Below are 23,609 nucleotides of genomic sequence, written 5' to 3' on the forward strand. Positions count from 1 at the left end.
AAATAATTTTACTATTTCAGGCCATGCTTTATCTGATTTTAAGATATGTGAGCCACTGGGTAGGATTTGACATGCTTTTATTATATTACAGTCTGTATTATCAGACAGCTGTTATAATGAAATTTGATAAATATTTATCTAGATAAAAAGGAATGCTCCTGTACATGAAGGCTAAAGAAGTAGACAATTGAACACTGATCTCAAATTCCATCCTAATTCAAGAACAAACAGGTGTAAATGTTAGTTCAGAAACTACATTTGCATCTAGCTACCAAAAATTCCATTAAAGAACCACTCAAAAATATCTGCCAATTTATCAGTATGACCACACACTCTCTGCTAAGCTTAAAACAAATTTAAATATGTCTAATCATGATCCAGGAAAATTTTGAAATATAAGCCAAAGTACTAGTAATATGCATTTATTAGCAATAGTTCACTGTCTTCAGAAGTATCACTTCTAGGGCATTAGTAAATCTGTAGAGAGCTATGGGTTGTTGACACTTTTAAATATGTATCTGTTTTAAATAAATCTAATCCATTTTCACTTTTTAATTTAAGGTTTTAAATACTAGTAGAAGGACTTTCGATTAAAAAAAAAAAAGGAAGAGGTTGAGTGAGAAACAGTGGCAAAGCAAACATACGTGGCCCGGTGGTGCCTGCATTGGTCGTTTTAGGTCATTACGTCCTCTACAAGCTCTAATGACAGTTTTGTGACGATGCAAATGTATTTCAGCTTCCAACTGGTTCCAAAGCTTATCATGAGCAGGTCCCTTCATATCTCGTCCTAGTAACTGTATTTGTTGGACCCTTTATATTGGGAAAAGAGTTAATTTGATTAGTTCTTCATTATGCGTACTATAGAAAGAATTCAGAAGAATTACTGAACATAGTAAGTTTTTGTATAAATCTAAGTTAGTAATAAAACCAATACACAGGAACTTTCCAATGTCTATCTCTCTGATTTAAAAAGATATGAAACTCTGAAAAGAAACGTCTTCAAGGGAAAACCATTTTAAAAAAGGCATAAATGCGACCTTCTTTAGTCATAAATTTAATTCAAATACATTTAAGAAACCATTTATAAGAAGAATGTCACTTAACATGTGCTTCATGTCTTGCATGCACAATCAAGGTAGGTCATCGAACTCAGATACTATTGAATACTAGTCTTTAGATGAGGCTAACTGTAACTGTACAAAAACATTTCATCTAAAGAGTTTCTTTTCCAAAAAATGATTATTTTAAATGTACTAAATGTTATTAGAAAATGACATAAATTATTTTTATTTGCTCCACATCAGCTCTAATGTGACATTAAATTATTCAAGATGACATAAATTATTTTTATTTGCTCCACATCAGCTCTAATGTGACATTAAAACAATGAGCAGAAAATTATTTTAGTACTAATAATAAATCATCTAGAGTTTGTAAATAATTCACTGTGCAAGCAGAACTCTATATTGTGATAAAGTCACTGTCATTCCAACATGCTTTGAGGGGCACAAAAGATCAAGTTTCAGTGATCAGAGAAAGAATTCCTTATGAAGTTGTACTGTAACTGTGAACATCATTTGTTATGGTGTCAAGGCGAAATGGTTGAAAAGTGCAGCTGTAGAACTGTTTGCATTTCATAGTTGTTACTATTGTGTGTGTATGTGTGTCTGTGTATAAACCAGAAATACTTATTTAGTATAGCTAAATAAATCTGCAACATATAATGCTAGCAATATTAACAGCTATAATCAACCGCAAAATAATTCTTAAAATAAAGATTAATGTTTCATTTACTACAAGAGATTAAAGTTGACCTCATTAAATATCCAATTTGTCACCTAAGAGTACAAGGGTACCTATTTTTCACACACCTTCCTGCCAGTTCCTTATCCAAGTACTTGGCAGCCAGTCTTGCCCCATAAACCTCAGCCTGGAGAACAGCTATATGTCTACGAAGGGCTTCATTCTCTTTTCTCAGCAATTTCACTTCAGCTTCAAGTTGAGCCTCTTTCATTTTTTCTTTTTTGTTTGCTTCAAGCTCTCTCTCCTATTAGAATTAAAAAACATATAAATGAAGAAAATACTTTTAAGACTCTTGTGCAATGGACTATGTTCCATAAAATACACAAAAGCACATAGTCTATGATACTACCAATAAAAGCATAGGATAAAATTACTTCATTTCTATAAGATAGAATGCAAAGATTTGGATCCAGTTCTTTTTAATTAGTACCAAGAGGTTTTGGACCCACTTCTAGTAAGGATACTAAGAGAAGCCGACTTTTCTAAGCTCATGTTATTACATAATAGAAGTGGCTTCAATTTGCTATTTCCTAAAAATGACTCAGAAACTAGACTAAAAACAATCACTTTCCTGGTTGTGCCAAAATATTTATTTAATTTTAATGCAACAATTCCATAAAGCAAGTCAAAATCATTTAGTTACATAGAGATCTTCACTATAAAATTTTTATCATAAGCTCGCACGTGAGAAATATTGTTCAATCTACCTTAAAAGTATAAAACACAGGATGTCTATTCCTATGGCTCAAGGGTTACAATTGTACATGCCTTCAGGATCCAAGCAGAGCAAACAAGACAGAGAGGAGTGGAAAATGGAAGGTACGAAATCCTGCCTGAAGGCAGTTAAATTCTAATTCTAATTCTAATATATTCTCTCTCTCTCTCTCTCTCTCTCTCCTCTCTCTCACACACACACACACACACACACACACACACACGCACACACACACAATGTGACCAAACAAAACCCTTCTGAGAGGTGAATTAAGGGCTCTGATACATATTTTAAGTGTTATTTTTGGATCAAAAAAAACTATCCAAAAAATGCAAACTTGTATTTATCCTGAGTAGAACTTTTTCTGACTCACTAATTTACAGAATCTAAAAATTCTGTGAAAATATGGTTACATTTCTTGATGAGATGTGGAAGACACTTCACTATATGAGACTTAAAAGATCTACGGTAGTAACAGGAAAAATTGTTTCTCTTGAGCAAATGGCAAATGTCAGTTTCCATTGTATAGGTACTGATTACTGTAATTATTTCCCTTTTTATTTTGGATATTAAGAAGCTGAAATATTTAAACAAATTTTTTTAGCAATTCATAAAATATAGTATGGTACTAATTTAACTGTCTGTTTTGACAACAGTACATCAATATATGTTATTTTTAAACACTGATATATAATATATTCAAATACAAGACAGTGAGTACTACAATCTTCAAAATAAAAAAAAAATATACGCGCTAAAATGGATAACTACTAAATGGTGGATATATTTATCACTTTTTTATTAAAAATATTTGTTGTTATGTATGTGATAAACAGAGGAAGGTTAGCAGGCTTTTTCAACTTCTGCAAAAAAAAAAAATAACCAGTAGAACATAATTTCTAGATATTATTTTTAAAGAATTTGAAGAACTAATAACCTAAAATCCTCCTTTTATGACAACTTTGGAATTATTAAAATGTCAATTTACTTCAGAACCTACTTCTTAAAAGGGCAGGTATCAGTTTCCAAAAGAAACCATGGTTTGGATAACATGAAGAAAATTCTTTTTATGACATTTATTGAGGTTAATGCTGTTTCAGAAAAAATGTTCCTAAAAGACCAATAATTCTTTGGTTTATGGGCTCAATAAACTTTGTTAGGAATTATCTACTCACAATTATTTATGAAATCTGAGACACATATTAAACCACTGCTTTGCTTTGATGATTCAGACCCCTAATGAATCTGACCAACTCTCAGGCCTGGAATTAACAGATGTAACTAAGAAAAGGACTGAGAAAATGGAAGTTAATCCCATTTAAAGAAAAAAAACATTTCTTTAAATTAACCCTTTGATTATTATAATTAGGTTCAGTTTTAGGTTCAACCAAGAAGTTCATTTTATATTTAAACAGCTAAACAGTGTATTTTCAAAAGCAGTAAAGCCATATGATGCATTGGAATCCAATTAGGTTGAGATAGTGGGAAAAATATTAAAAATTTATATATTGTTATTTTCTAAAATAATTTCTGGTAAAGGGTTTCAAAATTCAGTTATAAAGGCCACACAATTATTTTCAAGACAGCTGAAAAGTTCCAACACATGCACTGGATGAATAAGAAACTAACCAACATGCACATTCTTTCTCTGGGAACAAATTCAAGAACAAAAAGAGGGAAAAGCTGGGCCTGTTTAATGTATCTTCAAAACACTCAACTGGAAAACCAATTGCTCTTTTGAAGTAAAGATGTGAAAGTTGTCAAAAACTGATGGGATCTGCAAACAATGGCTACAAATAGCAAACGAAAGAAAAATCTTTAACATTTAATGAGAAAGGAGCAATGGGTCACCCACTGGACTTTTCAGGTACTGGCCCATTAAGACTGGCATCATTAACATCATTTTCAAATACAAAGTGACAACATGTAATATGCAAATAAAACACTAAAAACACTTCAGCATGACATTAAAGCAAAACACAAACAGCATACTTACCAGCTCCTCCACAGAGGGGATGGACTTAAGACATAAGAAAAAAGTTTTATAATTAGAAAAACATCAAACAAATGAATTTATCTAGTGGCATAATCATCAAAAGGAAAATTCCCACATGTTGAATATCATTTGGGTAAAGTTCATTAAAACAAATATATTTGCAAATCTATAAGGAATAGTAACTGGATAGTATTAGATTAAAACGTTTTGTTTTATCAAAATTAGTTAACACACCTGGTGCAGTGTCATTCCATTATAGCAGCCTGCCTCAAATTTAATGTTAAAACTTCAGGTGAATTATTTTCTAGTGAAAATGTACATTGTTTTTTCAATGTTAATGTCAAATATTCCAAAGAAGCAGGTTTCTGATATGTGTCAGTTAAATAAAACAACACTACTAGCTTAGATTCTCAGAATTTCAGTATTTAAAAGAACTTTAGGAGAATGGAAATATTCATTTAAACAAATTCTAATATATCAGTATTATAAACTAATTAACCAATCAAATAGAATTAACTGAAAACAAGTAAAACCTAAAGATGCATTACTCTCATCATGAACACCATTTTACCTCCCACCTCTCCCAAGCTACATCTGTCTTATTTGTTGCTGTGTCCTCTATAGTTAACAAAGTGTCTGGCACATTGTACATACTCAATATATATGAAGTTAAAGTGAAATGAGACTTTAAAAAATCTAAACAATTTATATTGATTAAGAAGGCAATAGTTAATTGTGCAAAATGTATACAATGATAGATTACACAAAATACCAAACTGTTCAAGTGGTAGGGAAAATGCTTATATTAAAAGCAAAAAAAAAAAAAAATGTGCCACTGGTTGACACTCAATTCCATTTTCCCCTTCTTCCTTATTAACAGAACTCCAATTTAAATGGAGGTAATCATGTGACCAACTAAGAGACTGCCGTGCAACAAGGGATAGCCAACGAGATAGCTAAATTGATTGGCAAAACAATTGAAGAGGGTTTCATAAAAAGTTCTTTAGAAGAGGTTCACGCAGCTGGGAAGCATCTTTTTGCCCTTTCCTTAGATCCTCCCTTCTTTCAGCCCGGAATGCAGACATGAACAAATCCTGAGGATAGAAATCATGAGCTAAAAATGGCAGAGCACAAGAACAAAAGGAATCTGGATCCTTGATATCTGTGGAGCTGCCATACCAGCTCTAGACTGTCTGTCCAAGGGCTTCTTTAATGGAGAAAAAATAATTTGTATTAATCAAGAATAATCCCAATGTTACTTGGGATTTCTGTTATATGAAGCTTAATTAAATCCTAACTGATGCAGTAGGGCAAAAAACTGTCTTAGTCACAAATATCTTTTAAATATATTTATACAGATATTTTTAAATAGGAAAAAATCCTAGTAGCAGTTGGTTATTGATACTATAACTGAGTATCGCTGGGTGATAAGATTATGGATGATCACATTGAAGTTTACACTTCCTACATTTTCTAAATTTCCCAGAATGTGCACATAACTGCCTTTTATAATTAAAAAGCCTCATTAAAATTTGCTCCCTTCAATCTCTAAAGTTCATGTATGTATATGTTCCACTCTAAAGTACTTACCAATTTTGCTTTAATGGTACCAGAGTCAACAGTTTGACCAGTTTTAGCATGAAGTTGAAGTTGAATAGAGTGCAATTGTAAAAGCTGATCATGTACTTCTTTCTCCAATACAACTTTCTCTGCTTGGGTCTCTGTCAGTTCAGATTTCAGATCCACCAACTGTGCCTTAGAAAAAAACAATAAAAAATGTTAAGTATGCTTAATTTTCTTTATATTGACTCTAACAGTTATTATTCAAGAATGCTATAGACTATCTTTGAAAAGAATAGATGAACACCAGAAAACCATTATCTGAGCTACAGGACAACCATCTAAACCGACACAAAATTGATAGTACAAGTAAGATATTTGAGCGGCAATAATGCTCTACCATAAATAATATCTTCTAATAACAGAATGTTACTTCTTTTTACTTTGCTTACAAGGCTTTTCACTGTTTCACTTTATTTATAAGGTTTATGAAAATATATAGGTATGGGCTGGTTCGCCATCCTATAGAGATAATATGTGCTATAGTGGTAACTAACATTAATAGTTTACTAGAGGCGATGCCAATTAGTAGTGCTGTCTTCATTCCAAAGAACATTACCCTAAATCAGCCAAACCACTAACTAGTAGTTACTTTAAGTACTAAAGTGTGAGCTACTAAGGGTCTAAAGATCAGTTATCTATAAGCTTCAGTTAACTGTTACAACATAGCAAAACAACTATCAGAACCACTTATCCATTCGATTTGAATTTTTTTTTACAATTGATACATTGTTTTATTGTACACAGGATGTGTCTCTTGTGTGTGTTTGGTCTTCTCTACTAGCCAAGGAACTAAAGATCAAGGAAAGGCCTTAGTTTTCTTTTCAATATAATTTTACTAAGCATTTAGGGGCCCAGAACTATACTGTTAACAATGAAGAAAAATTATAGAAAATACTTTTAAAATTATAAATAATTATTTATGCCTTTGAGAAGCTTTCTTATCAACTGAGGGGGTAAATATACATGCAAAAACAAATTTAAAAAATGTAGCAAGTTACAAGTATATTTAGAATTGGTGTGGTCCCAAGGAAATCAAAGTAAAAGGTCTAAAGAAAGTGAGGATTGAGTTTAGAAGGGCTTTGAAAGAAAATGACGACGACGAAATAGTAGTAGTAAAGCAGTTCCCAGATGGGAAGATGACTAGCAGAGAGAGAGAGACAGGAAGCAACTTAGGTAAATTCTCTGAGTATAGAGACCAGAGGATATATCTCTATAACCCAATTGCACCAACCAATGTCTAGTACATAAAAGATGCTCAGTAGTATCTTTAGGTTGAAATGACTTTTAGTACTAGCCCTGTGATTCCAGATAAACCACTGTTTCCATTCAAATTTCCCCAATTTTTAAAAAAAGACTCATAAGATTATTAATCTTATACATGAAAGCACTTACTAGAATATGAAGATGTTATTATTAAGATTAGACTACCTAGAGGAGTTGTATATTGATACACTGGACGAGACTGGATTAGGAAAGTGAGGCTAGGTACAATGAAGGGCTTTTGGATGTTAAACCGAAACTGAGATTTAATCTTATAGAAAATGACTATAGGCTCTCAAAGACATTTTTGTTTTTTGTTAATAATGGTTTTGATATAATTCATATACCATAAAATTCACTCTGTTAAAGTATATATTTCAGTGGTTTTCAGTATAATAGTTCTATAACCATCATCACTATATAACTTTGGGAACTTTTTCTCTCACTGACATACAGTACAGAACATTTAAATATTTGATCATCATTAACTCCAATAGCCTCAGTTCCAATCTTAACTATATTCTATGCTCACCACCAGACCTTTTACTAAAGCCTATGGTTTCAGCTCATTCTCTAATGGATTTCTCAGAAATATCTCATAATATTCTCTGACTTCTAGTATGTTCATGACTATTTGTAGTCTTTATAACTGAAGTCAACTTGGCTGGATATAAAATGTTTGGTTCATATTTTCTTTCCTTCAGTATTTTCAATATGTTGCATCATTGACTTCTGTTATGAAATACTGCTAGTGAGACATGCAGTCCTAATCTTTTCTCTTATGAGTGACTTGGTCTCCAAAAGACCAAGTCACTCATAAGAGAAAGAAAAGATTGGTCTGCTTTATTTTGAAAGCCCAGTATTTTACTAAAATACAGCCTCTATGGATTTATCTATTTCAGGTATTTCATCTAAATGGAAGTGCACAGTATGTGACCTTTTGAGTCTGGCTTCTTTCAGTTAGCATGTTTTCAAAGGTTCATCCATGTTATAGCCCATATCAGTACTTCCCATTAGTATTTCAGTCCTTATTATAGTTGAATAATGTTCCACTGTATGTATACAGCACAACTTGTTTATCCATTCATCTGCTGATGGACATTTGGGCTGCTTCAACCTTTTGGTGATTATGCACAGTGCTGCTATGAACATTGTGTGTACATATTTATTTGGGTGCCTGTTCTCAATTCTTATGGGTTTATACCCAGAGTGCAATTGCTGGGCCATATAATAATTCTATGTTTAACTTTTTGAGAAACCACCAAACTACTGGCTGAGCCATTTTACATTTCTACCAACAATAAATGAGGATTTGTTGATATGTTTTAAATAATTTTTGTTTAATGCTTCTTCAGTGACTTCAATTATACTAATATTAATTACTCTTTTCTTACCTTTATATTTGTAATTTCCTTTCAAATCCTATTTTTCTCTTGCATATCCTTTTTCTTGCTCTTCTTATTGTGTTGTCTATTTTTATGTTCCTTCTAATTTAGTATCCATTCAGAAATGACTTTTTCCTATCTTTTCAGGGCTCGGTAAGTATTCTTTTTATTTTTATTGCTTTATTTCTGAGTTTTTCTATTCCTGAATTATGCTGTTTTAGTCATATTATTAATTTCCTTTATTTTATAACACAATCTACAGTTTTCATCTGCTTTGTGGGCATATTTTTCTGATGTTTTCATTGTGTTGTAATATTATTCTATTAATTTCTAGCTTTCTGGATTACAGTACATTTTATGGGATTTAAATGAAATCTTTTTGTTACTCATGTTTAGATGAAATGGTTTAACATGGACTCTGCATTAAGTGAAATAATTTCCCAAGAGGTTGCTAAACTTAAAAATAAATAAATAAAAGAATTCTTCACAAAGAGTGGATGCAGGTATCAAAATTGAAAGCCCAGTTTTATTATTTTGGAGCAAGACAAGTATTTAAAATTTATTTTAAATTTAGTAATATTTAAGTAACTCTTTTCTTGCATATGATATAAACACTTCAGCTGCTAAAAAAAATTAGTCATTGGTAAATATTATGTCAAGATTAAAAATTTCCATCTTTTACTTAATGGTTATCCTCCTAATGTCAGAGAATTTTAGAATTCAAAGAGATCTTAGACACCATAAAGACTATGATTATGACAATTAAAATTTAGATAATGAAGCCAGGGCCCATCAAGGCTGCTTTTATTTCTGGGGCTACCCAATTAGTTAGTGGCAAAAGAGCACTTTGAACCCAATTCTTACTCCCAGGGCTAGGCAGCAGAAGTGTTATCAAGTAATTAGCCTTAAGGAAAAATGTGTTTCTTTAGCTACAATACATACGTTTAACTTACTAACAATATTCACAGCTACGAGAAAGCAAGCATCTACCTAATACGTGGCAGGAATATACACCATACATTATCTGTGATTCTTATCATACTCTCCAACTTTTTTTTAATAATTAAAGAAACTGTAAGATAGAGTTTAGCAATTTACCTAAGATCATACAATAAGTAGTTAGTAAGACTTAAAATCAGCTTAACCATAAAAAAGTCTGAGCATCTTTCACCTCATTGTCTTACCCTGGCCACATTATAACTAGAAAAGGCTAAGTTAAAAAGAAACAGCTGATTTCAACCCTCAACTCAAATTTTCAAGTGATATCCAAAAATGTTTTAAAAAGCAAAAACAAAAACAGTTAAAGACTATATTACATATAGACTTTATTTGGGTTACAATCTTTTTACTTTCCTACATTTGATCTTGAAGATTCATTTACAGAAAAAAATAAAATAAAACTGATCATTAAGCCATCTTTTCCCTAAAATTCATTAAGGATGAAATGATTTCATTCTAGGAGGATCTCTCAGCCTTAAGACTGTGGCCTTCACTTCACCCAAGCCATTATTAAATCAACCACTGCTGAGCTTTTCTAAAGTGATGATTCTCAAAATATGGTTCTTAGATCATCACTATCAGCTGAAATGGAGTCAGGAGACAGATGAAAAATCAGGGCATAATGTGCAAAGCAGGAATTAATATTCCTAGAAATGAAAAGGACAAATAGAAAGGCAGTTTATCTAAATAATATTATAGGATTAACATTACCACTTATTTGTATTTATTGTAGTCATTACTATTCTATTTCTCATCTCATAATTCTTTCAAAACATCCAAACTTTTCCACCAAGATAATTCCTTTCTAACATAATTCTTAACTACTGGAATCCACTCTATGGCACAAAATCAAAGTAATTTTTGTATTCAGTTTCCTATTATTCCACTTTGTCTTGACCTTAATCCACTGTCTAGATAATCTTCAAAAAATATACAACAGCTATACTGTTTTCTTTCTAGACATAAGCTAGTTTTTATTTCTTTAACTGTCTTATGGATAACAATGCCAATTACTTTACCTTAAGCACCCTTCAAAACCTCATTTTGGGGGAGAATCCCCTAAGACAAGAAATTAGCAAACATCAAGTTGTACAGCCGGGAACTTGAATCCAGCTCATTAGTTTTGGCATGCTATATAGCAATTTTGATAACATTTTCAAAGGTCCAAGCTAAGAACTTAAAACAATTTGGCAAAACACCTTTATTTTGCACGTGATGAAAAGTGAAGTCCAAAGATATTAGGTGAGCCGCCCCAATCACTAATTGCATTGGATTAAAACTCAGACCTCCTGACATTCTTTGTAATTCTGGCAGTAATAGGAAAAATGGTGAGGAAACAGTCCAAGAGCTAGCTCCATATGAGATCACATCCCCAAATCTCAGAACTAGAAACAACTCTTAAGAGACTCTCAACACTCTCCAGCTAGCCATTTACTCGATCTCCCGCCATGTGCATGCACAGGCATGAAAATACACAGACACACATGCAGGCACAGACATGCATGCACACAAAAGCACACATTTCCCAAGCTGTTTAAGAATTGCAAAGAAAATAGTTGACTCCAGATGGCATTTTAACTGTAATGAACCATAACACAGAAAGCTACTGATAAAGATATAAATATTATCTCACATCTACTTGTAAATGTTTCCACACCTTTTGTTTCAAAGCATGTGTACGAAAGGTAATCACTTCACTAAAAAGAAAAAATTATGCTTTTTATGTCTATATGTTTTTTATGGTTGAAAATTCAATTTAGGATGCAAGGTACAGAAACTTAAATCCTAGGAAATTATACCACTTCTAAAATTTGTCATTTATATCCACCTACTTCCCAAAAGCTCATAAAGTCAATAAAAGAAATATAAAAAAAAAAAACATTAGATAGGGATGGCAGGATGTCATTATAAAAAATACCATCTTATTACAGTTTATTGAGTATTCAATTTAATACTGTTTCCTATTAATAGGAAAACATTTATGGATTATATAATTCTCTTTGTCTCATTAAAAGAAGCAATGCCATTTTATCTAGTGAGACTGTTGTTTTCTCCTGAACTAAATTTTTAAAAGAATGTATCACAGAGATTCTTACATAAAAGATCCTAAATTACTTGACAGACAGCAGAGTCAGTGAAAATTCAAATTTTGGAAAACTTGTATCCATCACCATGAGCTTGACAGCTTCTCAACAGTTAAAGACTTTTCTGATGAGAAAAATATAAACAAATGTGATTTTTTGATATTGTATAATGAGAAGTGCGAGCATTTGGAAGATCTGCATAACTTAGCAAACCATTTTCAAAATGACCAATGCATGATGTTAAGATCATGCCTGGGTAAAAGATCATTACGAAGACTGCATAAACAGACCAATGTATTTTAATGCAACACTGTATGAAAAGTTCACTGATAGAGTTTCAGACTCCACATTGTAACTAACCTTTAAGAAATTACCTTTTACTATCAAAGAAGAATATCCACAATTATCTGAAAAGGCTATTAAAACACTCCTCCCTTATCTAACTACATTATCTCTGTGAGGTCAAATTTTCTTTTTATACTGTATCAAAACCACATATTATAACTGAATGCAGAAACAGATGTGAGAATCTAGCTGTCTTCTATTAAGACAGACATTTTAAAAGTTTGAAAAACTGTAAAACAATGCTATTTTCTATTTTTTAAATATATACATAGTTTTCATTAAAAATGACATATATTAACATGTGATGGGCTTACTGTTCCTATTTTTAACTGATGTAGTAAATATTTAGAGTTTTCTTAGTTTTAATTTCTAATACAATAAATACCAGTAGACAGAACTCACATTAAAAAACAAAAACAAAAACAAAAAAAACCCCACCTCTTTGCAGACCTCATAATTGTAGGGTATAAAAGGGTCCTGAGACTAAAAACTTTTAAAATTGTTGTCTCAGTTTCTGACAGGAGGCCCATGTGACTGGACCATATAGAATAAGAGTAAAGAACAGTAAAATATGTCATTGGAGAGTTATCCAGGTCAAATCATACAGAGTGTGTTGGCCATAATAAAGAGTTTGAATTTTATTTGAAGTATAATTGAGAAATTTTAAACAGAATGACATGATCAAAGATATGTTTAAAAAGGGAGCTGTGCGTTATATAGGAGACAACATGAATGAACTAGGGTTGGGGGATCTGAAATATGAGACAAGTAGAAAAGATGCGATATATTTTTGAAAGTTAAAGTACTTTGACGTAAACCTCAAAATGAAATTCAAACATTATAAAATGTTTTCTGTCCATTTATGTTAAAACTCAGTTTCTCTATGAGCAAATGGAGGTGGCGTGAAGAAAATCAACCTACCCAATATTTTAAAAATGTCACAAGTAAATCTATACTGAATACTCTTACACAATGTTTAAAATTATTTTTAGTCAGTTTCAAATTTTTCTCAAAATGGAATACTATGAAATATTAAGTCACAAATCATATCCTTACACATTACATACCAAGGGAATAATAAACTACAGATTCGGTCATTCAATGTGGCAGGCACTGTGTTAGGCACTACAGATATAGAGTCAATGAGACACACCATCCCAACTCTCACAAAACTTGTATTACAGAATGATTATAGGTAATCTTTGAAGATTTATGGCAGAACATTAAAATGTTTCAAATAACTTACTGATTCAAATACATACTTATTGAGTACACTGCATGCCAGGATCTGGAGACAAAAAGATGAGTAAAACAGGAATTCTGCCCTAAGACTTTTATTATCTAGTAAAAAGAGATAAAAGATACATTTCCAATTATGATGTAGAGTGTCATAGCACTATTATAGAGGCATGTGTGATATACCACTTCAAAAGAAGTAAAAGGGGTCAATCACAAAAAGGAAAAATTTACCTGCATGCTGAATGGAAATAGGCTAATACATGGAGTAGAGAAAGGGAAAGGTCTGATATGAAAACTCCTAACAGGTGAGATAGGATTGTAAGTAGGTAAGAAAGATTGGTGTTTAATGTGAGTTTCAAATTTCCAATTTTAAAAAGGGGCCAAACACCTATTCTATAATCTACATATATAAATCCACCTGATATCCATACTCAAAGGAATTACTCACTATTCAATATGGTTTGGAGCACTGAGGAGAAAAAAAACAACTGCTAGAAACCAAAATGGGTTCACAGAGATAATGTTACCCCCTAAAGTCAGCTTCACAAAGTATTTGACAGTTCAGATTATTTCACCTAAGACATCATCTGATCCTTAAAGAGCTTATCTTCTAGAGCTAGAAAGATGTGGTGACCACCAATTACAGTATGTACAATGTAACAAATCTAACAGTCCAAGGGAGTTCAAGGTGTTATGACAACCTCTGACTATAGAGAGTAGAGAGGAGTGGGGTGAGGAACACCTTCACAGAAAAGGTGATATAAGTGGTATCTTGAAAGATGAGGTGTTGATATTGTAGACAAAGGGTACAGAGAAGGCATTATACATAAAAGCCTATGCCAAAGTAGAGATACCTTGAAAGAGCAAAGCCTATTTAAACAGAACGGTTTTATTGAGGCAAAAGCAGTTTAGAAGGGGTGATTAAAAAAAAGGGGGGGGGTCAGACAGCACTGATCACCATGCTACAGAGTTTGAATTTTAGCCAGTAAGTAATAGGGAAGTATAAAAAGAGTGATAGAGTTGCTTCCTTCTTTTTCTTTTCTTTTTTTTTTTTTTTTGGACATGAACCACTAAAGTGAAACATTTGGAATGATTTTGACAAGTAAAAGAAGGTTTGGAGAGAGTAAGAAGCAATTAGGAGACCACATTAGGAATATACAATAAAGGATAGGAACTTTACGCAGCACCTCCTAAATCCAACTTATCTTTCCTGCTAGACTTGCTCCTTCTAGATTCCTTTCTTCAGAGAATGGCATGAATCTCCTAGGACTGTCATAACAAATTACCACCAACTTGGTGGCTTAAAAGAACACAGATTTATTCTCTCACAGTTCAGGAACCCAAAATCAAGGTGCTGACAGGGCTGGTTCCTTCTGAAGACCGTGAAGGAGAAACTGTCCCAAGCCTGCTTCCTAGTTTTGACTCCTAGCAATCCTTGGTATTTCCAGGCTTGTAGACATGTCACTCCAAACTCTGATTCCATCTTCACATAGCCCTCTTCCCTGTGTCTGTGTCTTCTGAGTATCCCTTATCAGGACACTTTCATTAGAGTTAGGGCTCACTCTAACCTGCTATGATCTTATCTCTATCTTACATTAGACCCTATTTCCAAGTGAGGGCACATTCTGAGGTTCTGGGTAGACATAAATTTGGGGGGAACTATTCAACCTAATACAGGCATCAATCAATACACTCCCGCAAAAGAAATGTGGTGTCATCCTTAACTTTTTCTCTTCTTCATCCTCTGCATCTACATAATTATCAAATCCAGTTTCTACTTCTTTAATTTTCTTTAAGAAAATTATCATTTTCTTAATTTCCCATTGCCATTTTTATTTCAATAACACTCTTATCTATATAGCAAACTTCTTGCTAAAGCACTAGACGAACTCAATTATTACTCTCATTACTATGCCTTGTTACTAAAAAAGTAAGTATTGCTGGAGAAAGTCACACAACAAGGCAGACTGGTTGTACCATGAATTTATGATAATTAACTCTAAGTAAGTCTTCGACATTGCCTGGCAGTCCTATTTCTCTAGACAAATGGCTCTCCCACTCTTCCATAACTATTTCAAATATTTTTCATTCTCCTTAAGCTCTTACTTTCATCTACCTTTAGCAGTTGTCCTGGGCTATTTTAGAGAGAATAAAGAAGGCATCACACAAAAACTTCCTCAACTTCTTGCCTTCTGTTATCATCTTTCCTTTCCTTCTAAGTATAATAGCTGTCCTTTCAATATAAAGTCTTCCTCTACATTTTAGATCTCATCTTCAATCAGAAACCTTACTAATACCAATTGTCCCTCTCTTTCTCTAGAATATTCAGCTTTCTCCTGAACTAGATGCTTCTCATTTGCTTAAAACGTGTTCAGGTTTACTTTTTCATTTAAAAAGAAAATGAAAATACCCTCCTTGAATGCCACCCTCCCCCTTCCAGCTACTGGTCCAGCCACACTTACTCTTTCTCCCTGCTTTATTCTCTATCTCCTCCTTCTCCCACCAAACATAAATGTGTCTTTGGAGAGGCTGCTTTCTTTAGTTCTGTAGAGTCAGGACCCTTACTTAATACCTGTAAAATAAGAATAACAATACTAAACCTACCCCATTGTTGTGAGAATTAGATGAATCAATATATATAAAAGAATTCTGACAGAGCCTGGCCCATAGCAATTACTCAATAAGGTTAGCAATAAGGTCAGCAATATATTATTATTGCCAATAAAAACTCATATAACTCATCTGCATCTATCTACCCAGCCAACTAGTCGATGACTTATCTTGGAGTCATCCTAAAGTCCCTCATCCTTCCATGCCAATTCATCCCTTAATTTGTTTATTGTTACCTCTCAAGTCTCTCAGGTTCTGAGCACTATCTCCACTATCCTACTATGCACTATCATCATCTCACATGGATCAAAATAAGAATCTCCTAAATGATTTCTTGCTTTCATTCTTGTCATTCCTCCAAACTCTCCTTACCATAGACATAGTGAGGTATTTGAATCTAGTTATGATAAAGCCCCCAAATCTACTTGGTGGCCTATAAAATCATGTAAAACCATGAAGACAAGGTCCCAATCTACCTGTTCAAACTTATCTTGCATCTCACTTCTTTTGCCTTTTTTTTTTAAATACATAGCATCTCTCTTTGAGTTTTTCAAATGCATTATGCTCTTTCCCATCACAGGCGCTTTCCACTTCCTGTTCTCTCTACTAGAAAACTGAATAATATTCTTATTTCTCTTGGCCTAATTAATTCCTACCCATCCTTTATGACTTAACTCAATGGCCAGTTCCTCAACAAAGCCTTCCTTGATCCCCCCAGAATAGGCTCATTACTCTATGTACCTTTCATAGCACTCATCAAAGTTGGAATTTCACACATATGTGAAAATTATTCCAATATATCCCCCCAAGAGTATCCAATATCCATAACAGCAATGACTATGCCCATCTTTGCTCTCTATTGTCTCCCTAGTGCTCAATACAGCATCTGGCACATAATTAGTGCTCAATAAATATATATTAGATCAATATTAAACTTCAAGTTCAATGCTGCAAAACAGCCTTACTGCTTGTAGAGCTTTTAAGTGGTAAAGGGATAGCAGTACATCATTAGTTCATTATCAACATGGCTCTAGGCCAAAGTTAAAAGTTTCCCCACTAATGGCTGTGAACAGTAAATTACTGAAAAAGAAGACACTGATTCATCAAGTGCTGAGAAAAAAGAGGATGGATAAAAGATACATTGTTTATTTTAAAGTAGGGGCAGACAGGCAGAAAATTATATTTCAAGGCAGAGAAATGAGTTTTTCTAAAGTACTGGTTCTCAACCTTTGTTTTACTCCAACATACCTACCACTGCTACTATTACTATTACTACTATCCCAATCAGTACCTGTAACTCCAATAGAACTGTCATCAAGTGGCTCTCCATAGCAGGAATTCACAAACAGGTGAGAAGTATAAGAGAGATGTAATTTGAAATGGCACTACCTCAAAATATTTTGATATTTTCTGTCTCCTCATCCCCTACTAGATATCCCTCTCCCCAAATATAACTTATGGCAAGAAACAGTTACACAGGTATCATTTATATTTAATTTTAAAATGTAACCTGTAAAATTTTATTTTTGCAGCAAAATTGTTTTCTTAACTACTACATTGATATTAAACATGGTTTCACCTAAAGCTACAAAAACTGGGTAGAAGAGGAGGCACTCTGGAAGAATACTCAAGACCAAGTTAAATATAAGTTATCCATCCTGGAGATATTTGAGTATTGATTACAAAAATATTTTATTATAGTAATGTGGCTTGAGGTGTTCATCACTAAAACCACTGAACTTTGACATACACTTGTTATATTAAACCATAAGTGGCCTCAAATGTTATGCTTTAATGTCCAAATCTTTAAAACAATTGAACTAATTTAATCCACTTACTACGAAATATAATAGGACAAAAAAGTATGAACATTTTTTCTAAGATTTCAAGATCTTAGAAGGCTGATAACAGTATAAGGAGCAAACTCTGAAATTCTGCAGATGATATAAACAGATCTACTTGGAAAGGCAGTACTGACAAAGAACCTCTCAGCAATAAACAACTGACACCATGAAAACTGTAGAAACTGCTAACTGTACAAAAGTGAACTCCACAGACAGATAAGTCAAATGTACCTGAAAAACCACACAAACAAAAATAATGTTTAGTCTCTCTTCCCCATTTTCTAACATCTTTAAATCTATGGTTTCAAGCACATTAAAAACAAACAAACAAACAAACAAACATGCATTCACATCGTGATAGGCTAGCATTTCTTATTTTGAGGAATAATGCCATCTCCTAAGTCAGTACATGGAGTCCGAATATGTAATTATAATTTCTGGGAAAAAGAACATGCATAATTTATTATAGCTCTGAATACTCATCTAAAGTACTAAAGATGAAAAAATTGAGCACCACCTCCTACTCATGGAACGATCCTTCCTCCCAAATTAGATTTTATATATTACATCAAAATATCACTGTTTAAAGTTTCCTTAAGTCTTTTAAAAAATGATTTAGATGTTGTTTCATTTTTTAAAAGCTGTTATCTTCGGTATATACTTTCAGTTTTAAATGATATTAAAGTTCTCAAGTGGCAAAGTTACTTTTGCTGTTATGTAAAGCTAAATAAAGTACTATTTCTAAAAACCATCAAATGCAATTTCATTACCTGAAAAAATAACTATCTTCTAGAAATAACCACTTATCAAGAAATCAAAAGACATTTTCATATACCTAGAAGAAAAAGTGATTAGCTTCATATTAGCATTTCCATTTCAACCTTTTCAAAAAGGATGGAAGAAATTAACACACTTTTCAGTAAAAAAGAGACTGATATGCAGTTCTAATATAATTAAAGATGAATTATACCACCTTTTTCATGGCTAACAAGAAAGAGGAAGAATGCTAATGGCTAGGAAAAGAGAGGATGCTTATCTGATATAGCAATATGGATCCAATGGGCACTGTTTTCTCATTAAAACTGATAGCAATGATTTAAGAAACTTAACGTTCAAAGAGCTTTTACACATCACTGATTATCCTATTTTTAGCTACTTTAAAATGAAATATCCATTCTCACACTTAAATTACCTAGTTAGAAAATGTTCTTTATGTAATGTTAAATCTATCATGATTTCTAAATACTGTAATAATGTGCTAATTTAATTTTCTGTACAAAGGGGTAAGTTTTTTGTTTTTTTGTAACCACCACTCCACCCACACCCACAACCAAGATTAGAGACTAAAGCAAATGATCATTGTTCATACATTCAAAAATAATTCCAGACTTTGGGAAATTTGGTAAAGTACAAACAAAACCTCAATGTTAGAAGTCATTGGAATATATATAATTGTAGGGAGCTCTCGTGGTATCTGCCTGTAATTTAAGGACTGTAAACCGAGAAGGACATTGATACTGTTGAGTTTATCCCACTAAATTTTCCTAAGAGTTTTGATCAAATTCCCCTAAATAGTTCAACAGGGAATAGTATGTCTGTGTGCAACATTAGATGCTGTCCTGAAATTGTTAAAAATAATCAGGTCTGTATCTGTCTGGATATACAAACCTGGTTGATCAATGGGAAAGTAGACCTAAAAACTCAAATGTTAAACGGTAGGCTAGGTATTCTTATGACAGAGAATCTTTGAGCTTAAGTCTTAGATTAATGTAATATGTACAAACAAGCTGGTGTCTTTAGTTCCTGTTTTCCTCCTGAAAGACCCTAAGAAGGTGGATGACAGGACCCAGGAAGACTCACACGTAGATCTACACCCCTTTTTCTACTCCAACCTCACCCCACTCCTTTCCTTCACACATATACACACGCAATCCCTGTCACACTTGATGCCCAGGTGCCCCAGTGGGCGGTTTTCTAGGGTCGTTTCACTGGCGTTGTTAAATGTGATCTGATGACTGGGGTTGAATGCCACCCCCACCAGTGCCCAAAGCTCACCTCTAGCTTGTGGTTGATTTGGGACACAGTCTGGGCTTTGTGGCAAAGCTGCGCAAAGCAGGAGCTCAGGCTGGTCATCTTCTGTCTCCCCTCATAAGTGATGTCCGCCTGGTCCGGGTCGATCTCACCTAGAAGCAGATCCACATCCACGAAGGCCTTGTCGAACTCCTTCTCCAGCACCTCCAGCCACCGGAACATGGATACTCCACCGGGGGAGACCCCCACGGCGCAAGAGGCGCCCCCTGGGCCCCCTCCTGCTCCTGCTGGGCATGGGCCGCCCGCCGACATGGCGCCGTCTACGGCCTCCCCGGACTGCTGCTGACCCCCGCCGCCCACTCCGCGCGAGGGGAACTGCTGGGACTGCGGGAAGACCCGCGCACGCACACTACGTCCTCCGCGTGCCGTCCCCTCGCGCCGCTAACGCCGGCAGAGCAGTCTCGGAGTGGCGGGAGCAGGGGCAGCGAGCCCGAGGCAGCGACCGTAGTACACGGAAAAATCGGGCCGTCCCACCTCGCGGCCAGCCCAGGCTGCGCATGCGTAGCGAAAACCTGGGCGGACGCAGCCGGGCGGGACGAAATGGGCGGGGCTAGGATGCGACCTTGGCCTATGAAAAGCCTCTACAGGGACCGGTCCGTCAGCGGCCATATTGACAACTGGCAAACTCCAACTTGGACGGCTGAGAAACAGAGGCTCATGGTGTCGCTTCCAAGTTGGAATGGCCCAAAGAAAAGAAAGGTGTCCACGTTGCAGTGAGCAACAACTTCCGCCCGTTTGACTAAATAGGGGGCGGGAGCCGTTCTAAAGTTGTCCGGGAAAGTTGCGGTGGTGACGTCCTGGGTCAGGAAAGAGAGAGTGAGAAAGGGCGGTGTGAGCTTGCGCAATGGCCACGTTTTGCCTTTAACATCCCAGTTCCTGTTTGAGGTGGGGTGGGTGCACACTGGCTTATCTTGGTTAATTCAGGGTGGAAACTGCACGTTGAAGGATAGTGGCTGACCAGCTTTTGTTGACTTAATACGAGACTTTTGTGATTAAGAGGCAGGCTTGGGTTCAAGTCTTATACTCTGTGAGGTATTAGCAGTGCCATCTTAGAGTTGTATTCTCTAACCTCGAAGCCTCGGTTTCCAAAATATACATCATTCAGTAATAAGGAAAAATGCTTAGCTTCAGTGCTTGGCACTCATTATTACACCATAGGTCATACATTTCCAAGGCAACTTCTTAAAAGGTGTATTTATTTCAAAAACGAACAATGTTCCAACACAAGACATTTCTGAAAAACAAAATTATGAATATCCATATATTCATAAATATATTGAATGCAGAGCCCTGTTCAGGCATTGGGACATAAAAATGAATGAGACATGACACAAGCAGAGCTCATAGGCTAGTGAGCCTAACTCTTATAGCTACAACTTCAATTTGAATTTTGCCATATCTTTGAGTGTTCAGCGCCTGCTCTTTACCATTCCACCTAACCACTTTTAACCCCCTTCCACTTCAAGAAAAGCCCAGTCTTGGAAGAAAAATGCAGTCTGAATAGTGTAGGCTGTTAGAAATGGTCTCTCCTGCACTGCCAGTAGGCTGACTCTTCTGTGGTCTGTGCATGGGACAGACTCTTCCAGTTAATCTCTAGCAAAGCCTGCATTGTGTTCTCCTCGCCAACACCATGCCAATGAGGAATAAGAAATCATAGCTTTAGATTGCTCTCTGGGTACTGCATGGCTGACTGGTTAGGATCAGTCACTAAAGTTCTTTGGCTTCGGCAAAATTAGCTAAACAAAACTAACCATGAGATCTTTGACATGAGCTTAAAATAGGCACCTTCACACAGGATTTAATCCACGAGAAATAATATAAAACTCAAATTTACATCCTTCTCCCTTACCTTCCTAATTAACTTTATTTTTATGTGAAGTATTTGCAAGAACATTATTACTACAGCTACCAAGTTCCCAGCCACTTAGTAAACTAAAAATTTTAACTTTCATGGCTGAAGTTCTTTTTGTAAGTAAGGTTTTATTGAGCCCAAAATGCTAGCCAAATACTGATCTTGGGGCATGGAGTCCAAACCACCGGCAGCATGGTGAGGTAGAAAATGTCCATCATCCCAGAGTTTTGCAAGTAATTTTATACATCAAGTAAGGAGAAGGGGGAAGACGAAGGTAGTCTAAAAGAATTTACATGATCTGTAGGCAAAGGGATGGGGGAAGGTGAAGTGGGGCCAGTTCTAAGACAGCAGAGACACAAAGAAATGTCTGTTAGGGCAGCAGTCCGGAAAGCCCATGTTTAAACAAAGTGGAGGTTTTTGGAATTAGATGGTGCCTGGCTAAAATAATCAGTGGAAATAACCACCTGGAAATTAATCTAAAATTACAATAGACAAAACGGGGATGTGAGAAATCTTTTGTTACCTGTCGGAAACCAGCCGACCAAGTCAAACCAGGTCCCTGAATGGGGGAGCGGGGACTGAGAAAAAAGAGAAGACAGACAGAGTGCAGGAGGGAGAACAGATCTCACAACTGTCTCTCCGAGTTTATTTCTTAGGCTCCTTTTTATACATATTCTGTTCCTTTGTGTATCCCAAGATAACATAGTTAAAGTAACATTTTGAAGATCAAGGTACAATCGAAACTCCCTTCGTACCTCCTATTTCTAATCTTAATCTTCTTCCTCCTGGAATTCCTCAGAACCAGCTTTTTCCCTTTTATATGCAAGCAGGCCTCCCGAGATAATCCATGCACTCCTTTGAATTTTGGGAGCTTTAGCTCCCTACAGTTACCCTGTGAGCAGCCATTAACAAACTAGCAATTCTGTCTCTTTGTCTCACTCTCCAGCCACTGTAAATTAATTTGAAACATCTCAGAATTGTTTTTTTCACTCTACATAATATAGTATATCATGCAATGTATTTTCAGGAATTTCTAAGTGAATAATTTTAAATTGGAGGGAGGACACATACCTGGAATCACGGTAATAATAACTAAATCGTGGAGTGCATACTGTGTGTTAACATGTGCTATTTGCTTTATTCTTTGACCTTCACACAATTCTGTGAGGTAGCTATTACCACTTTTTTATAACTGAGTCGCAGAGAACTTAAGTATCTTGGTAAGATCATACAGCTAAAAATCAACTGACATGAGATTTCAATCTAGGTATCTTTTTCTCCAAAGCCTTAGAAGTTAACCATTGGTTATAGAAGAATGAAGGAATCCATTTCTTCTTGTGTAAGTTACCAGCGTAATAAATTGGCAAATCAGTCAAAAAGATTTTTCAAAAAAATTTTTTCCCAGTTATAGCCATATGCAGATCTATTAATATGTAAGAAATATTGCCAAAAAAGTAATTGTAATACTCATTTTCTATTACTTATCACTCTTTAGTTTAAATGGACTACACTTGAAAATAAATTTCATTTCTTTAAAAAGATATTATTCAGCTTCTTGCTATATTGTGTAGGTACGACTGAAATGCATTTTAAGTGTTTTTATGCTTCCAGTACTCTGATCCTTGGTGAATATTCCCATTTTCAGGATTGTAGAACCCAGTTCCATTTCTGTTTATAATCTTTACGTCTTCAACAAATCATCCCCTGTGTGTCCCAGAATATTTCATCTCATATTGTCCCTTCTCATTACCATGCTATGTAGC

The 23,609-nt window shown here is 34.7% G+C and overlaps 1 protein-coding gene across 1 annotated transcript in view; it reads right to left on the reverse strand.

The window, feature by feature from the left end:
- GOPC (golgi associated PDZ and coiled-coil motif containing) overlaps positions 1 to 20,494 on the reverse strand; it is a 32,419-nt gene extending 11,925 nt beyond the window's left edge. Inside the window, exons 1-4 of the mRNA XM_006926121.3 lie at positions 19,959 to 20,494; positions 6,105 to 6,269; positions 1,872 to 2,047; positions 645 to 810 (exon numbers count right to left, since the gene is read on the reverse strand). Of these exons, the coding sequence (XP_006926183.1) occupies positions 645 to 810; positions 1,872 to 2,047; positions 6,105 to 6,269; positions 19,959 to 20,246 (795 nt within the window). The 5' untranslated portion in view covers positions 20,247 to 20,494. The remainder of the gene's footprint in view (positions 1 to 644; positions 811 to 1,871; positions 2,048 to 6,104; positions 6,270 to 19,958) is intronic.
- Positions 20,495 to 23,609: the final 3,115 nt, after the last annotated feature.

Source organism: Pteropus alecto, unplaced genomic scaffold (genome assembly GCF_000325575.1).
Source record: "Pteropus alecto unplaced genomic scaffold, ASM32557v1 scaffold79, whole genome shotgun sequence".
NCBI classification, from domain to species: domain Eukaryota; kingdom Metazoa; phylum Chordata; class Mammalia; order Chiroptera; family Pteropodidae; genus Pteropus; species Pteropus alecto.